At 40.2% G+C, this 14832-nt stretch overlaps 4 protein-coding genes across 9 annotated transcripts in view; 2 read left to right on the plus strand and 2 right to left on the minus strand.

The window, feature by feature from the left end:
- Positions 1-426: 426 nt before the first annotated feature.
- LOC117983631 (SOSS complex subunit B homolog) lies at positions 427-1556 on the minus strand. The gene has a single exon (XM_034970244.2). It carries the CDS (start codon positions 1320-1322, stop codon positions 882-884), a length of 441 nt encoding a protein of 146 aa, XP_034826135.1. The 5' UTR covers positions 1323-1556; the 3' UTR covers positions 427-881.
- A 4117-nt stretch (positions 1557-5673) lies between these two features.
- Rae1 (ribonucleic acid export 1) lies at positions 5674-11164 on the plus strand. The gene is made up of 4 exons (XM_034970243.2): positions 5674-6101; positions 6496-6588; positions 7335-8063; positions 10968-11164. Exons 1-4 carry the CDS (start codon positions 5955-5957, stop codon positions 11049-11051), a joined length of 1053 nt encoding a protein of 350 aa, XP_034826134.1. The 5' UTR covers positions 5674-5954; the 3' UTR covers positions 11052-11164.
- A 195-nt stretch (positions 11165-11359) lies between these two features.
- On the minus strand, positions 11360-13135 carry ND-B12 (NADH dehydrogenase [ubiquinone] 1 beta subcomplex subunit 3). 4 transcript variants are annotated; one of them, XM_069499511.1, is made up of 3 exons: positions 13022-13135; positions 12250-12403; positions 11360-11620 (listed from the first exon to the last, which is right to left on the minus strand). In XM_069499511.1, exons 2-3 carry the CDS (start codon positions 12399-12401, stop codon positions 11449-11451), a joined length of 324 nt encoding a protein of 107 aa, XP_069355612.1. In that variant the 5' UTR covers positions 12402-12403; positions 13022-13135; the 3' UTR covers positions 11360-11448. The 4 variants fall into 4 exon arrangements, with proteins under 4 accessions (XP_069355612.1, XP_069355614.1, XP_069355611.1 ...); XM_069499513.1 differs by having other exon boundaries at positions 12271-12403; positions 13022-13040; XM_069499510.1 differs by lacking the exon at positions 13022-13135 and adding an exon at positions 12527-12686.
- A 371-nt stretch (positions 13136-13506) lies between these two features.
- Positions 13507-14832, plus strand: part of LRP1 (LDL receptor protein 1) — a 70999-nt gene continuing 69673 nt past the window's right edge. For all 3 annotated transcript variants that reach the window (XR_011236913.1, XM_069499527.1, XM_069499528.1), the window contains exons 1-2: positions 13507-13738; positions 13848-13982. Coding sequence is in view for 2 of the 3 variants with exons in the window: in XM_069499527.1 (XP_069355628.1) it covers positions 13892-13982 (91 nt within the window). In the remaining variant the exon portion in view is untranslated. The remainder of the gene's footprint in view (positions 13739-13847; positions 13983-14832) is intronic.

Raw genomic sequence — 14832 nt, forward strand, 5'->3', positions numbered from 1 at the left:
CCTAGAACCATGGGTAGGTAGGTAGATCTAATATAGTAAGAGTAAAGGAATAAATCCGAAAACCGTGAATTTGAGATTATATCACAAAAAAAAAATTAAAATGTGTTCGTGAACAAATATGTACATAATTTAGTATTTTCAATTTTCAAAGTTAGATAACTATACCCAGTGGGGTATCATATGGAAGGGCTTTACTTGTACATTCCAAAACAGATTTTATTTTTTATATTTATTATTTTTATGCATAATAGTTTTTGATTTATCATGCAAAATGTTGATAAAATACGATTGTAGTACAGGACCTTCAGTGCGCGATTTTGACTCGCACTTGGCCGGTTTTTTGGAGATACGGAACCCTAATAATGATTGAAACAAGGCAGTCTGGGATTCCGTCCAGTAGTTTTGGTGAATGAACCAACAAACATAAATAAGTACACTTAATTTATTTTATTTTACTACATTTAAATCTTTACATATTGTATCACCTGCATGAAGCATCCCTTAGCAGTTAAGACTAATAATAATTAAGGATACTTTTTCATTTATTTTGACAAAAACTAGCACTTAAATAAATCATGTTTGTAAGTTATATTGTTTAAAATAAAATATCAAAAATTACAAACTTAGTTTTAGCAAAGTAAATCATTCTTGTTCATAAAAGTATATAATTCTAAAGTGTGTATCAATTATTATTGTAATAGAACAGACTCGTAATAGAAGACTCCAAGTGGCATTCAGTATGTATGACATTACACACTCCACACACTGGCCTCTGACACATTACTGTCTTGTATTGTAGCGCTCCCACGTTTGGATTGGACCCCATGTTGCCAGTGAGCTATAACCTGCTAACCCGATGATGCATCGCCATGGGCTGGAGCCTAGCGGCGGCTGTTGGCGCGCTGCGCGCCGCGGCCGCGCGCGTACGTCTTGTGCGAGTCGAGCGCGGGCGGCGGCGCGGGCGCGGGCGGCGGCGCGGGCTGCGGCTCGCTCATGTTGAGCTGCTCGTTGAACAGCATGCAGAACTCGCCCACCTTCTGCAGGTCGCCCGACTTGCCCGAGTACAGCGTGAGCGCCGCGCGCCACAGCGCCGCGTAGCCGCGCGTCAGCCGCACGATGTCGCCGGGCTGCAGCAGCGCGCCCGCCTCGTCCCACACCGACAGGTTGACGGCGGCCGACGCGTCCGCCACGCGCAGCGTGCGCACCTCGCGCGCCTCCTTGGTCAGCGTGGGCGCGCCCACCTCCAGCACGATGAAGATCGCGTTGATGTTCTTCATGCCCGCCTTCAGCTCCTTGATCTGCACGTACTCCGTGCTGCCCATCGTGCGCGCGCCGACTTCCACCCACCTAACCACTTCCGTTCTTCTTCATATAACTTATGAAATGGTATCTAAACAGCTAAGACAATCGAATAATATCATAATTTTCCGTTGGTATCATAATTAGTTTTACTAGAAAAGTTTTAAACACCGACTAGAAATAAAAGGTTTTAAAAAAATAAGAAAACTAGAAATTTACGTCTTTTGACAGATCACAGATAACAGCTGTTCACAAAGAGAAGTTCTTTTTTCTTTTTTTTTTATTTATTTTACGGCCCTGAGAAGTACTCTGTGTAGGTTAGATCGTCCAAGACTCTGTGAGCTGTTCATCACAGACCACAGATCTGTCTCACAGACCAATAACATATAGGATTAACATATCTATCCACAGATTCGTAATCTGTCACCATCGACATAGGAATTGTCTGTCACAGACTGCTGCTTGATTGCGGAAAACCATCGGAAAACCTTCATCAGCACGTTCATTGATGATACGTAGATAGATATGTATATTTTTTTTATTTATTTATTCACAACTATTTATTTAACTATATATTTTACTTATTATATATATGTATTTTATTTATTCACAACTATTTATAACTATATATTTAACTATTTATTATTAATATATTTATTAAAAACTATCCTTACAGGCTAACCTAATGCGATAGCTAAGTAAACTTAAATTATTTATATCTACTTATTACCTATTACATACTTTTTACTATTTACAACTAACTGACTTAAACTTAAATAACCCTACTTTATATAAAAACTTAACAAAAACGTTGTGGCCCTTATGAACTCGCCCAGTGAGCAGCTGAACAGGTCGATGTGTTCAGCGACCGAGTTGAGCGTGCAAGTCGCTGCAGCAGGCAAGTGCGAGCGCGCGGTTGCGCCAGCAGTGGAGGCCTGCGTCTGCGTGACCCACTGTCGTTCGCCACGCAAAAGCGTAACTCCTGCAGAACAGCAGGGTTATGCACCTTCCCTCTTAGCACCTTAAATATGTATGCAGCCAGGGATACTTCTCTTCTTAATTCCAGTCTACTGGAATTAAGAAGAGAAGTAGATGATGATTAGGTACCAAGCATAGATTATCTACTATATTACTGTACCAAGTTAGGTACCTACATTAGGTATCTTTCTCATGTGCTCTTTGTTTCGAGTGAAGGATCCACGGGTGATCTGTGGTTTGTATGCCTTGCTCCTATATTCAATGTACCTACTCTACTCGTAGATAGAGTAATAAAGGTAGATGCAGGAACGTTTGCTTTCTCATTCGCACTAAACAGAGGGCACAGATAAAGTTACTAATGTGATAAACAGAGACGCAGCTAATCTGTTTTTTGTCCCTTATCGTGTAACTGGTTTTTTTCAAGAAGTATGTATTCTTGACGATAAGGGACGATAACTTACATACAAGAAGTTGCAAAACAAGCTTTGAGAATTCGTGGCGTACTTGCATTTCTCATGAGTTTTTTACTTGTTTTCACATACAAACGTTTAATACAAATATTGGTGATCGGTTAATACAAATATTGACTACTAAACAATAGTAATAATTGTCGTGTTATTCATCGTTACGTCGTGCTATCGCTATCTCATACGCGGTTACACAGTACCCTATTATTCTATCTACGACTCTACTACTCTTGAATGTACTCTTGTGACTCTGTGTTTACAAGCACCACACTCCACAGATTACTTTTTATACAGATCACCACCTGCTGCGCGATTGCGGGAGAATGACAGCTACATTGTCACGATCGCAATCACCTCTGATTGGTTGGCGCTCGCTCACTATTGGCTTTAACGCATTGTTGCAACAAGAATCGCACAAATTCAGCCAATCACAACAATCGAGATTGTAATAATGATTGATGCAGGTTTGTGCGCCCTAATCACTATATTATACTACTAGCAGATGCCCGCGACTTCATCCGCGTAAAATTTCTGGTTTCTCATGAGATCTGAAATTTTCCCGCTTCAAAAGGCCTCACTTGCCTACTCACTCAGTCTCACCTTAAAACTCGGAACCCATAATACCTAAATGCCAATTTTCATATCTCTAACATCAAAAACATAGGATTTTCATATAACCCTTCCACCTCCATTTTACTCCCTTAGGGAGGGAATTTAGTTAGATCCTTTCTTATCTGATACCTACCCCTAGAAAGAACCTACCTTCCAAATTTCAAGTAAAAATAACAATAGTTAAAACTTTTCTATAAAAACTTCTCCCCCCTATTTTACTACCCTTAAGGGGGGAATTTCCCAAATTGACTTATACAGATTATTATTATTTAAAGCTAATACCTAACCTAAATGTCGATTTTCACGTCTCTAACTCCAAAAACATAGAACTTTCATACAACCTTCGACCCCCCCTTTCAAATTCTTCAAAACCGTTTCTTAGCTGACACCTACGTCCTACAAAGAACTTACCTTCCAAATTTCAAGTTTGTAGGCTTTATAGTTTCTGAGATTTCGTGATCAGTCAGTCAGTCAGTCAGTGAGTGAGTGGTATTTCTCTTTTTAACCGACTTCAAAAAAAGGAGGAGGTTCTCAATTCGTCGGAATCTTTTTTTTTTAATGTATGTAACTGGATTACTCGAAGACGCCTGGACCGATTTTGAAAATTCTTTTTTTGTTCGAAAGGGTATACTTCAAAGTTGGTCCCATTTAAATTTGGTGAAGATCTGATGAACATCTTCGAAGATAGATCCTGGAACTCCTCAACGGATAAGAGTAAATTTCTCGCGATCAGTGTAATAGCTTAGTAAACAGTAGATTTTTAACCAGTCAATTCACAAACACTAAAAATTGAGAAATCATTTCATTTATTACCGAATATATTATGTATACAAGAGTTAACATAGTTCCATAATAATATTTTTGGGGTCGGTGCCAATGAGGTGCCATTGTGGAGTCTCATAAAAATATGAAGTCTAGACGATTCATGCAGCTAAAGCTAATTGGCACTGGCACCAAAAAATATTATTATGGAACTATATTTACTCTTGTATACATAATATATTCGGTAATAAATTAAATTATTTTTCAATTTTTAGTGTTTGTGTATCGAAGTCGGTTTTTATATATATTTAGATACTTTTATTTCTGGTCGGTGATACTACACTAGACAGCGTTGCCAGAATGTTACTTTTGTAACCTCCATGTTACACGACTCAAAATATTACTTTTAGGACTTTCAATTTTTTTTCCAGAAACCAAAAATAAAATAAAATTGTAAAACGGAACGCATCCTTGAACGCATGCAAGAAAGTTATCGTTCGTCGTGTTGGCGAACTTGTTTTTGTTGGACTGACGGGAAAACGTAGTGACTTGGATGAATGATGTAGGTAGTGAAGTGTAGTGATTATGGATTAGACATGGATTAGACAGGATTAGACGCTTTACTCATTTACTATATTCTCTTTGACTGATGGCATAAAAAAGCATAAAAATCATTTACGTGTTAGGTTTTTAATGAAGTCTATGGGTTTTAAGGTAATATGGGTTGGCTTTAGTAATCAGCCGCAGGAATTTTGAATTACTGAGGCTTAGATTAGATGCAGATTGGCCTCCCCTTTCTTATTAGGTAGGTACCTTATTAGTAGGTATTATAGATTTATTCGTAAATATACCAAAAAAATTGCGCTTTTGTTCTGTACCTATTAGTTGATGACCACCTGCAACTTTGTCCGCATTGATTTAGGTTTTCAAAAGTCCCGTAGGTTCTTTGATTTTACGGGATAAAAAGTCTAAGCATGTTTCCGGGATGCAAGCTTTCTCTGTATAGTACTTGGTTAAAAAGATAAACCGTGAAAAGGTAACAGATAGGTAGATATACAGACAAGCTTTCGCATTTACAATATTAATAGGGAACTAGTTACCTACAGATATACTCGCAAATAGTTAGTTATATCAAAAATTTCGCGCTCACTATGCTCGAGCTTTTGTTGTTTATGCCCACCCACAACTTTGTCCCCATTGATTTAAGTTTTCAAAAGTTCCGTAGGGACTCTGATTTGAAGAAACCCCCGCAATGTTACTTTTCACGTGAAAATGTTACTTTTATGTCTATGTTTTGAACTGTCTCATGCAAAGAATTTCCAAGTACCTACTACTTCTGTCTATGACTTCGGTGTATTCCTATGTCGATGGTCTCATGTTACATATTTTGACTACCCGTATTAGTATATTATCTATGCATTTGACCATCTGCCGCTCACCATAGAGAGAGCCGCTCACCGACCAGAAATAAAAGCTGCCGCTGGCAACACTGATACTAGATACCACAGACCTATGTTACCACAGATATATGTTATTGGTCTGTGCCACAGACCAATAACATATAGGATACTAGATACTAGGTAGTCTATTTTACAAGTTTAAAAATGGAGAAATCGTAATCAAACAATAATAATTCTAATACTTACTGATAAATTTTCAAGGAGATGCAAAAATAGTTCTATTAAATTATGTAATTTTATGTTCTGTAAATAACACGTTTAATTCCGACACATGATAATAATTTCAGAAATATTTTGTCTGTTTTAAATATGCCTTCAGTGTAAAGTTCTAGGAACGCGTTTAGTTTTATATTTATCGAATAAACTATTGAGCAAAATGTTCCCGCAACTCTCCGCCGGCAACGGCAACCCGAACAAGGACGTGGAAGTGGCCTCCCCGCCCGACGACACCGTGGCCGCGCTGGAGTTCTCACCGCCCTCCGTGCCGCAGACCTTCCTCGTCGCCGGCAGCTGGGACGCCAAGGTACGACAACACCTCCACTCCTACCCGTGTCGCTTTCTTGCTTTATCTTTATTTTTAGTTAAACAGAACAAGCTGCATTACCCAAAAATCAAACTTTATTATTAGTTTGACATATACCGGATCGAGGGCTTACCTTTGTTAAATTTTAGGTCTCGAGTCGAACGATTGCCTTTCAAATATGATGTACCTACAGCGATTGCCAACTAAGTAGTCCAATCTGAAGTAGCAACTTGGCAGCAATGGTCACAGGCTAAGGACACAATATACAAGCCCTGCTCAGCTCTGTGTCTATACAACATGCCATCTGATGCTTGGTGTTCAGTTGGACGAAGTACAAGTTTAGTGCACACTACTGTCATGGTTGCACTGATGAGATAAGAGTATAATGTTGCAGGTCCGATGCTGGGAGGTGGAGGCTTCGGGCAAGACGGTGCCTAAAGCAGAGCAGAGCATGGACGGGCCGGTGCTGGACGTGGCGTGGCACGACGTAAGCTGCTCCACGGTGGCAGTTGGTGATGCAGAGGAGAATCAGTTGTAGATTTGTTTTTTAGGATTCCGTACCCAAAGGGTAAAACGAGACCCTATAGCTAAGACTCCACTGTCCGTCCGTCTGTCAGCAGGCTGTATCTCATGAACTGTGATTAGACAGTTGAAATTTTCGCAGATGTATTTTTGTTGCCGCTATGACAACAAATACTAAGAAACAGAATAAAAAAAATATTTAAGGGGACTCTCATACAACAAACGTAATTATTTGCTCATTTTTATAGATAATGATACAGAACCCTTCATGCACAAGTTCAACTCTCAATTGGCCAATTTTTTACATATTTTATGGAATGTTCATCAAATAATATTTTTCTTCCTGGATTTTATGCTTCGGTGCGACATGATGCAATGTTTGTATCAAAGTAAAAATTGAGTGTTGTTTTTCACAAACATCCATAGTAATATTATAAATGCAAAAGTGTGTCTGTCTGTCTGCTAGGTTTTCACAGTTTAACCGATATTGATGGTAGAAAGTAGACTTTTATCCCAAAAAGTCAAAGATTACCCACTGGATTTTTAAAAACTAAATCAGCGGATGAAGTCGCAGGCATCATGTGCTGATTTTTGCTAAAACATTATAACTAAAATGTTTTAGCAAAAAACAGCACGTAAAGTGCTGTTTTTTCGAATTTTCCTTTCTGATTGGGTACCAGGTACATGATATTTACTATGCAACAATTTCAGGACGGAACAAAAGTATTCATGGCATCGACAGACAAGAGCGTGAAGTGCTGGGACCTCGCCAGCAACCAGACGGTGCAGGTGGCGGCACACGACGCGCCCGTCAAGACGTGCCATTGGGTCAAGGCGCCCAACTACACCTGCCTCATGACCGCCTCCTGGGACAAGACGCTCAAGTTCTGGGACACGCGCAGCGCCGTGCCCATCATGAGCATGGGCCTGTCGGAGCGCTGCTACTGCGCCGACGTGGACTACCCCATGGCGGCCGTGGGCACGGCCGACCGCGGCGTGTGCCTCTACTCGCTGGAGGGCAAGCCCGGCGAGGTAAAGCGCGTGGAGTCGCCGCTCAAGTACCAGCACCGCTGCATCGCCATCTTCCGCGACAAGAAGACTAAGCAGCCCACGGGCTTCGCACTCGGCAGCGTGGAGGGCCGCGTGGCCATCCAGTACGTGAACCCCAGCAACCCCAAGGACAACTTCACGTTCAAGTGCCACCGCTCGCAGGGCGCCGCCGGCGGCTACCAGGACATCTTCGCCGTCAACGACATCGCCTTCCACCCGCTGCACGGCACGCTGGCCACCGTGGGCTCGGACGGCTCCTTCTCCTTCTGGGACAAGGACGCGCGCACCAAGCTCAAGAGTTCCGAGCTGCTGGACCAGCCGCTCACCAAGTGCGCCTTCAACCACAGCGGCCAGATCTTCGCCTACGCCGTCGGCTACGACTGGTCCAAGGTACGTCCCTCTGAGCCATCCGTTCACAGAAAACTGTGCTGGCCACCGTGGGCAAGTAATATGTGGAGGGTAATAGCCTGAACCACTGCACCATTTGTGTATAGTAATATGTGGAGGGTAATAGCTGGAACCACTGCACCATTTGTGTATAGTAATATGTGGAGGGTAATAGCTGGAACCACTGCACCATTTGTGTATAGTAATATGTGGAGGGTAATAGCTGGAACCACTGCACCATTTGTGTATAGTAATATGTGAAGGGTAATAGCTGGAACCACTGCACCATTTGTGTATAGTAATATGTGGAGGGTAATAGCTGGAACCACTGCACCATTTGTGTATAGTAATATGTGAAGGGTAATAGCTGGAACCACTGCACCATTTGTGTATAGTAATATTATGTGGAGGGTAATAGCTGGAACCACTGCACCATTTGTGTATAGTAATATGTGAAGGGTAATAGCTGGAACCACTGCACCATTTGTGTATAGTAATATGTGGAGGGTAATAGCTGGAACCACTGCACCATTTGTGTATAGTAATATGTGGAGGGTAATAGCTGGAACCACTGCACCATTTGTGTATAGTAATATGTGGAGGGTAATAGCTGGAACCACTGCACCATTTGTGTATAGTAATATGTGGAGGGTAATAGCTGGAACCACTGCACCATTTGTGTATAGTAATATGTGGAGGGTAATAGCTGGAACCACTGCACCATTTGTGTATAGTAATATGTGAAGGGTAATAGCTGGAACCACTGCACCATTTGTGTATAGTAATATGTGGAGGGTAATAGCTGGAACCACTGCACCATTTGTGTATAGTAATATGTGGAGGGTAATAGCTGGAACCACTGCACCATTTGTGTATAGTAATATGTGGAGGGTAATAGCTGGAACCACTGCACCATTTGTGTGTAGTGATATGTGGAGGGTAATAGCTGGAACCACTGCACCATTTGTGTATAGTGATATGTGGAGGGTAATAGCTGGAACCACTGCACCATTTGTGTATAGTAATATGTGAAGGGTAATAGCTGGAACCACTGCACCATTTGTGTATAGTAATAATATGTGGAGGGTAATAGCTGGAACCACTGCACCATTTGTGTATAGTAATATGTGGAGGGTAATAGCTGGAACCACTGCACCATTTGTGTATAGTAATATGTGGAGGGTAATAGCTGGAACCACTGCACCATTTGTGTATAGTGATATGTGGAGGGTAATAGCTGGAACCACTGCACCATTTGTGTATAGTGATATGTGGAGGGTAATAGCTGGAACCACTGCACCATTTGTGTATAGTAATATGTGAAGGGTAATAGCTGGAACCACTGCACCATTTGTGTATAGTAATATGTGGAGGGTAATAGCTGGAACCACTGCACCATTTGTGTATAGTAATATGTGGAGGGTAATAGCTGGAACCACTGCACCATTTGTGTATAGTAATATGTGGAGGGTAATAGCTGGAACCACTGCACCATTTGTGTATAGTAATATGTGGAGGGTAATAGCTGGAACCACTGCACCATTTGTGTATAGTAATATGTGGAGGGTAATAGCTGGAACCACTGCACCATTTGTGTATAGTAATATGTGAAGGGTAATAGCTGGAACCACTGCACCATTTGTGTATAGTAATATGTGAAGGGTAATAGCTGGAACCACTGCACCATTTGATAAGTTCTTTCATTTCAAAAATGAAGATCCATGGTTCCATTATTCCAGATGGACATAATAAATAAATAAATAAATAAAAATCTTTTTTATTCGAATAAACTTTTACAAGTACTTTCGAATAGTCGGATGCATCTACCACTGGTTCGGAATGCCTTTCCTACCGAGAAGAACCAGCAAGAAACTCGGCGGTTGCTCTTTTCAAATATTTGATATAGGTACAAAATTATGCCATGTATAAAATAGTATTTGCAGTCTTGTGCGTCGCCGGAACGAGCTGCAGGTCAAATCCACGCTCTTTTATCATTTAGATAATCTTCAATTGTGTAATATGCTTTTTTCAGGAGCATATTTTTAATAGATTTTTTAAACTTGTGAAAAGGTAAGTCCAAAATAGTTTGCGGGATTTTATTATAAAAGGTAATACCCATACCCACAAATGACTTTTGGACTTTCCTGAGGCGGAAGGTAGGAGCTGCAAGTTTGTCTCTGTTTCTAGTTAGCCTATTGTGTAGATCACCAATTTTCTTGTAACTAAGAATATTTTGTCTTACAAAAATTATGTTATTATAAATATATTGAGAGGCTACAGTAAGGATATCTATTTCCTTAAATTTCTCTCGAAGGGAATCGCGTGGTCTTAAGTTATAAATTGCGCGTATTGCCCTTTTTTGTAATACAAAAATTCTCCCAATATCTGCCGCTTTACCCCATATTAAGATTCCATAAGACATAATACTATGGAAGTAAGCAAAATATACTATCTTTGCGGTTTCCACGTCAGTTAACTGCCGAATCTTTCTAACAGCGTAAGTGGCAGAGCTCAATTTGCTAGCAAGAGTTGATATATGGGTGCCCCATTGAAGCTTCGCATCTAAGGTTATCCCCAAAATTAGTCTCTTCTATTTTCAATATATCGTTATTTATCATTAAATTAATGTTACTTGTGTTTCATGTATAAGTCCCGCAAATTGCTATTCCGCTGGAACCATGTCTCATTAACATCGAAATGACGTCATTTTGACGTCAGTCAAAATCAAAATATACCATCAGCTCGAAACATCAGTCTAGTGCTGACGTCACTTAAATGGCGGCCAGGCGCTAGCAATTTGTATCAAATTCTCCCCAAGTGTGACCCCAAGTGTGTGTGTATGTTTTGTTTCATTTTAAAAGTTATTTTCACAAGTTGAGTACAATGAATGTGTTTGATGCTGTGCAGGGTCACGAGAACTTCAACCCAGCCAAGAAGAACTTCATTTTCCTGCGGCCGTGCTTCGAAGACCTCAAGCCGCGGTCCACATAAACTGTACAATGTACATACACTTGAAACACTACTATTTTAAGCACTTCTTAATTATAAAGTTGTTTTTCATAAAAATATGTCCTTTATGTAAATAAATAAAAGTAGACCCCATCTTTACTCTTTGCAAATCTTATCAATTATATTGTACACTTACCAAGAAGTTTATGTACTCATTACTGACAATTTATTGTGTAGAAGTATGTTCACATAAATATGAAGCCCTATTATGTGTAAGTTCCAGTGCTGCCACCTCCGGTTTGTCCCTTTGAATGTCTCTCAAATATCTCAAGAATATTAAAAAACCCAAATTATAATAATTATTATTATATTGAGTCTGGAACATAATAATTAACAAGGGAACTATGAATGGATGTTATTGCACTAATGTGTGTGAGCGCTAGTGGTGGGGGTGGTGGGGGTGGTCGTGGTCGCCGCCGCCGCCGGCCACGCGCTCCGCCGCCACCGTGGCCACCGTCAGCACCAGCCCCAAGCCAAAGCCGCGGAAGAAGAGCTTCCTTGCACGTAGCCATTTGGTTCCAAAGCCAGGATGATATCTCCACGCTTCGTTCCTGCAAAATACGTACACATAAGCCAACATGTCTGACTACATCTATAACAATTGCTGCACTGTGCATTATTGATGATCACATCAGCACACAACGTAAACAATTGCTGCACTGTGCATTATTGATGATCACATCAGCACACAACGTAAACAATTGCTGCACTGTGCAATTGATGATCATATCAGCACACAACGTAAACAATTGCTGCACTGTGCAATTGATGATCACATCAGCACACAATGTAAACAATTGCTGCACTGTGCAAATTGATGATCACATCAGCACACAATGTAAACAATTGCTGCACTGTGCAAATTGATGATCATATCAGCACACAACGTAAACAATTGCTGCACTGTGCAATTGATGATCACATCAGCACACAACGTAAACAATTGCTGCACTGTGCAATTGATGATCACATCAGCACACAACGTAAACGATTGCTGCACTGTGCAAATTGATGATCACATCAGCACACAACGTAAACAATTGCTGCACTATGCAAATTGATGATCACATCAGCACAAAGTCGTGAACCACATTTTCAGAGTGAATGAATGTTTGATCTATTCATATCGATATGAGTTACAATCGTCAGATGTCTGCCGATGTGGTCAGTAATTAATTACTCAGCTAAGAAAGATTGGAACCTGATCCAAGGATCTTTTAGGCCTTTCTGTGCCAGCGCCTTCTCCAGCTCTTCCAGTTGTGGGATTCCTTTGATTTGGAAGTCTGTGTACTTCGGGACGGTGTAGGGTGGCCCGTGTCCGTGTCCACCCATAGCTATAAACCGACAACAAACTTTTATATAGGTAGCTATTTCAAACCTAACCTTACCCCATTACATAATTTCAATAATATTATTATGGATGGGTTCAATCAAAAGAAATTGATATATTAACTTACTGAAATGGTTTATTAACGTTTATTTATCGACCACTAGATGTGAAAATTTGGAGAAAATCACAGACACCGGTTAAACAGAAACAAAAATTAAGTATTTTTCCGATAACTAGATTTGACAAAATGACAGTTGACTTTTTAGGGTTCCGTACCTAAAAAAACCCTTATAGGATCACTTTGTTGTCAAGAAACCTGCAGGGTACTTCCCGTTGACCTAGAATCAAGTTTGTAGGTACCTAGGTCATATAGCACACATAAGGGGAAAAATCTGAAAACCGTGAATTTGTGGTTACATCATTAACAAAAAAATTAAAATATTGTGTTCATGAACAAATAATTAGTATTCTCAACTTTCAACGTAAGATAACTATATCAAATGGGGTACCTAATACCTATCATATGAATGGGCTTTACTAATTGTACATTCTAAAACAGATTTTTATTAATTTTTATGCGAAATAGTTTTACTATTGTGCAAAAATAATGTCGAAAAAATACCTGAGTACGGAATCCTCGGTGCGCAAGGCTGACTCGCACTTGGCTGTTTTTTTATATTTTATTAAACCGGTTTTAGCTTTGGGTTCTAGCTTTTTGAGCCTTGTTGACTTCAAGTTTGTGGTGCGACCCATCCGTAGACTCACCTGACCGTTAGATGTTATTGGTCTGTGGCCGCATTCCGCAAGCCACTCTTTAAAGCCGCGCGCGCTGACTTGACCACAGACTTGACTGACTTAATCGTCGTTGATATTATAATCAAGAGTAGGTACCTAGGTATTATATTAGATAGGTGGTACCTACCTATGTCTATGCTTGACTGACTCTTGAGTTGAGTACCCCTATCCTATATTTAATGTACTCTGTGGTCTTGAGTAGTTTTATATTTTTTTTTTTTTTTTTAATTTATTTTACGGCCCTGGATAACAGTCCTTTAAGGCCTTTTTATATTAATCTATGGTAGTTTTCACAGAGTACTTTGTAATATATAGTTTTCTTGTGCTTGAATGCTTGAAAATAATATTATTTCGTTTTAATACTAAGGACCAAATCTATTTATAATAAACGGAATACGGACGACATTAATTGTAACAAAGTGGGTGGATCGATCTAAATAAGGGGATTCGCTTATTATTGAGGGTTTACTAAATTGTAAATGCGTGCCAGGTGAAAGAAACCGGGCGCTAATCATAGGAGCCGTGCATTGTAGAGCCGCTACAGGTATTAGGAGCGTTGTTGATATTGTTATAAAAACAAGCGAGCGTTGCACTGCGTAATCGATCGAAGGCAAACTGTTAAGTCAGTGTTGAAGTTGTCTCTTTGTGTTCAGGGAGTGAGTCCCGCCTAGTATGTGGAGCCGCTGAGCCGGCGAGGATGCTCGCGACGGCGGGGCTGGTCGGAGTCGCGCTGGTGCTGCTGTGGGCGGCGCCGGTGGCGAAGGCCGACCGTACAATGTTGCAGCCTGGTAAGTCACTGACTCACTCGGGACAACTAGCATTACAGCAGAAAGCATGATAATATTTCTATTATTTGTTTACAACAAAAACAAGTTGTGACAGAGCACAAATAACTTATAAAATAGGCACTTGTAAAGTTAACTGCAGTACAAAGAGCCATAGAGAAGCAACAAAAACAATAGGTACTTGTAGAACATGTTTACTCAGCTCTACTCTCTGTTAACACGAGAGGCAAAATATGTCTCCGACTACCAGGGTATCATTTCGTATTTTGTAAATTTTTGCAAGTTTTGACATAAAAATTACAAGCTACTTTGTTGGTGTAAACCTGGCATGATAGTGTTCCACTAGCAAGCAAAGGACAGCACACGTGTGCCTCAGCAAGCTGTGTAGCCAGAACAGCTTTGGTGGTGTAAGGGTGGTAAATCGGGCGGAATAGAACTATACCCGGATACGGAATAATCTACCACCTTACAAAGATTAGAGGAAAAAAATAATTTTAATTTACTTTATCTATCTACCTAGTAAAGAATAGAAGCTAGCCGTCGACTCCCTTGTAATGTATATGAGGTGTTATAAATGAAATTTGCTAGATGTTAGGCAAAATTGTTTTTAATGTAACTTTTACCGGGGTCGCTTAATACATAAGGATGGCTAATAATGCTTAGTTATTCTAGCTTAATGCCAAGACTTAATTTAGATACATTAGAATGCCTTAGGTAGATAGTACATAAAATCTATGTTTTAAATTTAAGATGCCATTGGCATGGAATAGACAATGACACAGTAAAATTCATAAAATTGTTTCAAAATAAAAGCTCAGTAGTAAAGACAGGGTTCTTACTGTACACATACACT

Source organism: Maniola hyperantus, chromosome 7, assembly GCF_902806685.2.
Source record: "Maniola hyperantus chromosome 7, iAphHyp1.2, whole genome shotgun sequence".
NCBI lineage: Eukaryota > Metazoa > Arthropoda > Insecta > Lepidoptera > Nymphalidae > Maniola > Maniola hyperantus.

Coding starts and splice junctions, on each gene's coding strand:
- LOC117983631 (XM_034970244.2), bottom strand. CDS start 1,322: ATGGGCAGCACGGAGTACGTGCAGATCAAGGAGCTGAAGGCGGGCATG.
- Rae1 (XM_034970243.2), top strand. CDS start 5,955: ATGTTCCCGCAACTCTCCGCCGGCAACGGCAACCCGAACAAGGACGTG. Junction 6,589..7,334: donor TGGACGTGGCGTGGCACGAC/GTAAGCTGCTCC, acceptor CAACAATTTCAG/GACGGAACAAAAGTATTCAT. Junction 8,064..10,967: donor TCGGCTACGACTGGTCCAAG/GTACGTCCCTCT, acceptor GATGCTGTGCAG/GGTCACGAGAACTTCAACCC.
- ND-B12 (XM_069499511.1), bottom strand. CDS start 12,401: ATGGGTGGACACGGACACGGGCCACCCTACACCGTCCCGAAGTACACA. Junction 11,621..12,249: donor TTCCAATCTTTCTTAGCTGA/GTAATTAATTAC, acceptor CGTATTTTGCAG/GAACGAAGCGTGGAGATATC.